The 7,859-nt window shown below is 33.2% G+C and overlaps 1 protein-coding gene across 3 annotated transcripts in view; it reads right to left on the bottom strand.

Moving 5' to 3' along the window:
* The window catches only part of LOC130805224 (thaumatin-like protein 1b), a 7,870-nt gene extending 621 nt beyond the window's left edge, over positions 1-7,249 (bottom strand). For 2 of the 3 annotated variants that reach the window (XM_057669902.1, XM_057669903.1), the window contains exons 1-2: positions 6,789-7,247; positions 5,987-6,701 (exon numbers count right to left, since the gene is read on the bottom strand). In XM_057669902.1, the coding sequence (XP_057525885.1) occupies positions 5,987-6,701; positions 6,789-6,843 (770 nt within the window). In that variant the 5' untranslated portion in view covers positions 6,844-7,247. Of the gene's footprint in view, positions 1-5,986; positions 6,702-6,788 lie in introns of all 3 variants that reach the window. The other variant, XM_057669904.1, reaches the window with a different exon arrangement.
* Between the last annotated feature and the right edge of the window lie 610 nt (positions 7,250-7,859).

Genomic DNA, 7,859 nt, shown 5'->3' with positions numbered 1-7,859 from the left:
CAACAGAAATCGTGTGAGGTAGAGCTGATCCAATTTAACCTGGCCTATATGCCTTAACAGTTGGGAAAACTAAATATATTATAGATAGATGTGTATTATTGGAAAGACTAAGCAACAATATCTCATTACCCCAATGTCAGTAATTAGCTCCCACTTAAGCAGGGTTTTAGGGCCACAAACTAATAGATTGTTTCGATTGACTCTTAATATAGTCAATTATATGCCAAAAAAGTATAGGTAAATCAAGTCGCTTCTGAGTTCTCTCTGTAGCACACTAGCAAATTAGAAATACATTACAGGGGAACAACAAAGACCCTACTGAGTATATTCCTATGCACTCATAAGCAACATAATAAACTTTTAAGACTCATTATAACAAGTACTTTATGCATCAGCACATATTGCACAATAAGTGAACTGACTTTTCCTTTAAAACATAAGAATAAGAAAGATCCGTTCAAGGTTTTACATAACAGTAGAATTCGTGCTACCTTCCAATTGATCAAAAATACAGTACAATAAGAAAGATCCGTTCAAGGTTTTGCATAACAACAATTTAACTTGTCACATACTAGAAAACTACTTGACACATTCCGAAAAAGACTAGGGTTCATGTCTGGTAAGCTAAAGGTGTACAAGGAATCAAGAAGGTGGAATATTAGAATTCAGAAAATAAGTCATAGACAACCAAACAAGAAGAAGAAGAGGTACACATACAAACCAAAGTTCACTACTAAAACCAATTGGTGTAGTAAGAGTTACTCCTCAAGTCGGCATATGCTTTTCTCCTTCTCTAATGTGGGACAACTCACATAATTATTGACATTTTTAACACTCTCTCACATGTGAATATCCTCATTATTTTTGAACCACTAAAAGGGTTACAAACATCATTGAGAATGAACATCTAATTTGAGGCCCTTAAATAGTGGCAAGACTAAGGGGTGTTTGGTATGAGTTTTTTAAAGTCTATCTAAAGGATTCACATACCATTACATTAGTTGTTGTTTGGTATGAGATTGGTTTAAACCAATCCATTACCATGAACCTTACTTTGTTTCCAATGGATTTTGACCGGTAACAATTTCCTTTTCTTCTCCTCTACAATACTGCATCTTTGTAAACTTCAAATTATCATCTTCCTCCTCCTCCCATGCTCTTCAACAGTGGTTTATGTGGTGGTGGGATGTTTGTTATGTTGGTGGTTGAAGAAAGTCTAGTTTTGAGAAAATGAAGTAGATGATGTGTACATGCCCTATTTTTTCCCATTCCCTTACCTCTTTTAATACCAAACATTTAATAATAACATTTTACAATGCCCTTACTCCTTTTTACAAATTCCCTTTCCATTACATTTTTATATCCAATACTAAATACCCTCTAAATGCCTAGCCCAACAAGGCAATAACAATCCGGGCTTTGATACCATATAGAATTCAGAAAATAAGCCAAAGAACCCAAATAAAAAGAAGATTAGATAATGCACATACAAACTCAAATTAAGTTCACTACTAAAATCAATTCGTAGTAGTAGGAGTTAGTCCTCAAATTCAATGGCGAAACTTAATAAGGGGAGGAAAGGGGCTTTGCACCCTTGAGATTTGGAAAAGGAAATTTTTGTTTCACACAATTTCAGCCAAATATTTATACCATTAGTTCTAAATTCTAATGAATGATATAGCTATAAAGCAATACTAGTACTGTTAGATGGATTACATTGTGTTCGTTTATCTTTGTCTAATATGACTAATTGTAGTATTATTATATTATTTCCTCCATTTCATTATAATTGCAATATTTCACTTTTTTATCCACTATAATATGTTATTTCAATCTTATATATTGAGTTATGTATAACTAAAAATAATAAAAATTGATACTATAAAGAGATGTGATTAAACGATTCAAATATGGTCCCACTTGATTAAATTTTTTCTTATACATTATCCACAATATATAAAATAAGCTTGAATAAAGAATAATAGAAAAAAATAACATATGTCGCAAGTAAATAGCTAGGAATAAGGTAGTATTCATGTAAAGCCTTTTATTTATTTAGTATTTTTCACTTTTATGTGACATTTTAGAACAATAATGGAATGTTTGGAAAAATAGCTTAGCTTGTTGAAAAATTATAGTATTTAGGTATAAAAAGATAGTTTGATGATCAAACCATTCAATACTAGTGTTTAGTAAATTAATTGATTGAAACAACCTATCTTATGTTATGAATCTTGGCCCCTTCAAAAAAATTAGTCAAGTTCGCCACTGCTCAAGTTTATAAAGTGACATATTCTCCTGATCATTGTTCTTCGTCATCTTCATGGTCATCAAGAATCTTGATCGTCCATCATCAATTCATCATCATCAAGATCATCACCATCTTATCAAACCACGTGTTTTCGACCTCACCCGTATCAAGAAACTATAGCAATTATCTTTGACGTAAAGGTTTTTGATTTTTCTTTTTTCCTTCTTTTGGCTTATCTCTTAATTTGATAAAGTATAATCCTTGAAACTTATGAACATATATGCAATTTAGATATCTTATATGGCATTAGGATCTTAAAAAAGAAAATTGAAGATGAACACAATAAAGTATCTTTATCTTCTAAGTTGACTTTGGTTTTTTAATTTCAATATCATTAAATTAGTATAGGAGTATTATTGGATTATGAAATGAGTTTATTGGATTAATAAATAGTGTTAATATAAGAGACTATAATGTTAGAAATCTTGTTACTAAATCTATTGGAAAAATTGCTTTTAAAGTCAATTTTTAGCTTGTTTGAGGAAAAACAGGTTAACCTTACGTTTATTCTACAAAGATCCAATCTTTTGCTCCTATTTACAACGAAAGAGCTTATAGGTAATGGTTAACTAGGGTAAAAAGTTAATCTATCTCATTTAATTAGAACACCCCATGTCATATTGTGATTGGGTGCTATAATTTCATTTAAAAACTAAAAACACAAAAAACAAAAAAAAAAAAAAAAAAAGTGCACAAACCACTCTTTCTCCCTCCCCGTTTCGCTCTCTTCTCTCCTTCTTCTCCAACCCTTCTACTTCCCCTTTCCCTCAACCACCCCCACCCCAATCCCAACCCATTCAGTACTTCATTAAAAAATCAGTTTTCAAGCTGATTGCCTTACAGTGAAATCAAATCAATTGGAGGTATATCACAAAGGCTTTGAGAGAGAATTTTATAATCTATACAGTTCAAAAGTGTTTCATTATGAATGTGTTTGCTCATTGATTAATTGCTTGTATGGATTGATGGATAGATGGATAGATAAATTTGCATTTCAGAATTGAATGATAGCATGCAAATTTCCGGATTTTGTTATTATAGAGAACACTTATATCTATGCGTTGATTTTCATTTGATGGCTTGTGTTTCAATTTTCCTTGACAATGTAGGTGCTATAGTTTTCTTATTTGTTTGCAAATTTCAAATATGCATAATTTTAGTGTAGAAATTTTAATTTCACAACAACAATTGCTTTAAGTCCTAAGGCCTGGACTTTGTATCTTATATGAAATTGATGACATTGACATGGAATATTGTCGGCCATTGAAAGAGTAAATGGATACTTTGTTCTCTATTCCCTGTTTTTGAGGTGGGTTGCCATTGAAATATTGGCTTGTTTCATCCGAGAGATAAACATAGCCTTAAAGCTATGGGGTTCCTCCCAATCTAGAATCTTAGTGAGCTCGATCTAGGACTGATAATGCTTTGACTGATCTTTATGTTTTTCTTTATCGTTTTGTTTAGGTAGAATCGATTCGCTCAATCTAGTGTGACTGACAGTTTCATTATTGTGTTTTTAAATTGCAAAGTGTTCAATTGCAATCTAGATATAACATTGACGTCAGAGTGGGGAATTTTTGCTAGTTTTGTATCTTAATTTCCTTTGCTATATAGTTGTGAAATCTTGTTTGATAGGTTTAGATTGTAAATAATTTTGATGATTTTAGCTTGGATGTATGTATTTGAGGTTGTAGCCCTTTGTAATTATTTGGGTTGTTAGTTGTTATACCCAAGTCCTGCTTATTGTTTTGGCATTGTTTTTACATCTCTTTGATCATGTTATTTGCAAAAATCTTATCTTGCACAGTATGTCGCGTTTTGGGTCTTGTATTGTCTTGTTTTGCTTTTCTCTACATGTTTTTTTACGAGTCAAGGTACTCTTTGATCACATCTTCCTCTATGGATATGGTTTTCCGTTTTTCATTTCCCCCCAAACCCTAATTGTAGCTTCTATGAGCGAAATACACTGTATAAGATAACTATAGTACTAGATATGAAGCTCTATCATCACGCCAACTTTATACTGAAATAACCTAATTTTCAGCATATACCGCTTGTTCCAGAACCCTCATGGAGGAATAATAACTATACTGCTATGGAACTACATAATGTAATTATAACTTGCATCCTACTAGATGTATCACCGAAAACCAAAGCCTGTTGTCGAGTTCACCACCATATTCGCCAAGGAACTCTTTAAAAATTTATTTGTCATCAAACACAAAGTTCTCTACACAAAACAGATGGCTATAAAGGAGAAGAGTAGAGATAGGAAAAACAAGTAACAAGTGTTTTGTAACAAATGAAAAAACTAACAGCATCAATTGATCACTTAAATGTGCAAAATTTACAGACATAATCAAATTTGATCTGGCTACCCAAGGAGAATTTAAAGTCTTTCGCATTCAGAAAACACAGCTAAAATCAAGTTCGGACTTGGAAGTCTACAGTCAAAACAATTCTATGCTGGGACAATGCAATTTATATATCAAGGAGAAGCATAAAAGGGAGGAGGGATCAGAACAATCCTGGCTACTTCCCCATAGAATTATGACTAGTATACCCAAAAGAGCTATATACCATTAGAGGTTACACAAGGTCGTCCGAAACATAAGGTAAAATAGCCTCATCTACCACCCTTTGCTCTCAGCACTCCACCAACTCAATCCTTATCTCTTTCTTGTTTCAGACCCAAGATTTCGTCTTTCAATCACAAACATTTCACTCCTCTGATAAACAATATTGTTATCTCATTGCCATTTCCTCCTCTGTTCTTGTTCTTCTCCCGTCAGAATGACTACATTTTACATTCTTCACTTCATCTTAATTACCATACAAAAAATTGACCGCGTTATAATTTGGCATACTATTTGTGCCTTAGAACCACCGAAAAGCAAAATATGATCACAGCCAACCTAGATTAATATCAAATACTAATTCATTGGGCCAAAAGCATATTAACTCAAAGACAACTTGGATAAATACCAAATTACTAGTTCATTGGGCCAAAGGCATATTAAATCATAGACAACCTAGTGCCTAAATAAATAACAAATTACCGTTCTATATACGCATAACACACGTGTCCACTTCTCAATATTCACACATTAAACTGGCAATAGGAAACTTCGTTTTAGACAAAATGATCGCATTTTTTACTTAAAATTATCAATTCGAATACTTAGACACGAACCTGCTTTGACGCTTTGATACTAATAACAATAACAAGGTGCTAAGTGCTAACAATATAAATTTCAATAAAAATAAGCAAACTTACAAGAATAGTATACTCACAAAAATTTCTTTATAATCTTCATATGACCCACCAAAAAAAAAAAAAATTCATTATTGCAACAATAATTTCTATCTTAAGCCTTATGTACCCTCTAAATTATTTTCCTCATGAATCATCCTACCACTACCATCAACATATCTTATTTAATTCAACGTCCCTGTAATCCCCTGATTGTGGAGGGTATTTCATAACACCTGGTCTCTCAATATGTTAAATGTCTATTTACATCTTATTAATATCTACTTACAAAATTTATAAGGTAGATCTCTAAAAAAATCGCTATCTCACAAGAATTTGTGATTTTATAATCATCAAAATCAATCAGTATTTTAAAACAATAACTCAGCAATCAACAAAGAAAAATATTTTAATGAAAATACCTTGTGTAAGGAGGAGGACAAAACACAATGATATAATCAGCGCCACCACAAGTGAAAGTACTCGTCTTATCATCATACGCGTAACTATACGCGCGTGGACAAGCCTTCTTAAAATAGACTGAATAAATCGACGGACTACACGTGTCAGGCGTGTTAAACCCTTCACTACAACAAAACTGAGGCGCTCCGAATGCTTCACACGCGCTCTTACACGCTACAGCAGTCCCCTTTCCCACAAGCTCACTCCCATTCCCACGTGCGACTTCCACGCTTAACTCTTTAGGACACGCGCCGTTTAAGTCAACAAGACAACCAGTTGGACTACAATCCCCTCCTTTACCACCACGTGGCACAACAAGAATGGGTAGATTATAGCCGTCCACTAAGCTGACGTCATAAAAGTCAAGTCCACCGGCGCCGTTTAGTGTAAACTCGGCTAATGTTGCAGGTGGGATTGCGCCGGCTCCGCCGCATTCTAGTTTACCGGAGGCGCAATCTCCTGTGAGACAAACGAGTTTTTGGGTTGTTGGGTCGGTTGAGCAAAGAGTACGGGCCCAGATTCTACCCGACCATGATTTGGGAAAGTTGAAAGTTCGGGATTTTCCAGGTTGGAGAGAAAACCCAGTTGTTGGAAGTGGAGGGGAGGTCGCACCTGAGAGTAATCCAGGCCAAACTGTATGTCTACATTTGTTTACTATTCGGAACTTTGCGGCTTCTGTGATTGAAAAGGGTGCAAATCAGTATCAAGATATGTAATCATAAGTAAAAGAAAGAGTATAAAGAAAAGATTAGTTTAGTTTACCTGAGGAAAGAAAGAGGAAGAAGAGGAGAATGAGATGGGAGATGTTTTCCGCCATTGAAGGAGGGAATAAAGAGAAAAGGGGAATCTGTAAAAAAAAAAAAAAAAAAAAAAAAGAAGAGAGGGAAATAAAGAAGTTGATGGACTGTGGTTCTTTCTTTAAAGTAATTGCTTTGCTTTTTCTAAATTTGCTTTTTCTAAATTTGCTTTTGCCTTTCTTCGATCCATTTTCTTGGTTTCGTTGATTTGATCCAAGTTGGAAACGGAATTGATGCGTTGTATTAAGCTTGTGGGGCTGGGGTTATGGGGAATTGGGTATTTCAACCTGAGCCTATCCGAAGAAAGAGACCGATACATCCAACAGTGTTTGTTTCTGTACAAAATTCATGGTTCTATAGAACCTACTCGAGGTCACCATGAAAATGTTAAGGTTTCTTACCTGAACTTTTTATATGTCCGCAAATTTTACGTGAAACCGTCATTTCTTCTCTTTTAAAAACTTAAACACTTATCTAAGTTAAACTTAAAAAATGTCATTTTGAGACTTAAAACATTAATTTTAATACTTAAATTATTAATTTCACACATTAACTTTAACAAAGGTCCAATTAGTAATTTTTTAATACTTTTTTTTTTCAATTTAAGTTTGAGACTTCAAGGTGAAATTCAAGATAATATTTGATTAGTCTTTTAAGTCTTTAATTTGATCTTTTCAGTATCGAAATTAGAAATATTTTAAAAAAATTTATAATAACAAATTTATGAATTAAAACTAAATCGACTTAAGTGTTGAAATTGGTTTTTAAGTCTTAGATTTGTTCATTTAAGTCTTAATTTGATCTTTTAAGTGTTGAATTTCGTATAAAAATATTTAAAAAATTTTAGATCAATTACCAACTACAGTCTTGAAGTTTAGTCATTTTAGAATAAATAGCCTCAAGTTTTTTTTTTTTACAAGCAACAGCCTTCAAATTACCAAACACGACATCGATACAGCCGCTTCACCGAATGACCTGCTTAATGATCGTTGATCAAGTTAAATGATCTTTGACTTTCAATTAAACTCATTAATCT

This window comes from Amaranthus tricolor, chromosome 2 (assembly GCF_026212465.1).
Source record: "Amaranthus tricolor cultivar Red isolate AtriRed21 chromosome 2, ASM2621246v1, whole genome shotgun sequence".
NCBI classification, from domain to species: domain Eukaryota; kingdom Viridiplantae; phylum Streptophyta; class Magnoliopsida; order Caryophyllales; family Amaranthaceae; genus Amaranthus; species Amaranthus tricolor.
Note: the sequence above shows the minus strand (reverse complement) of the source record. Positions and strands in the feature narration are given on the sequence as shown.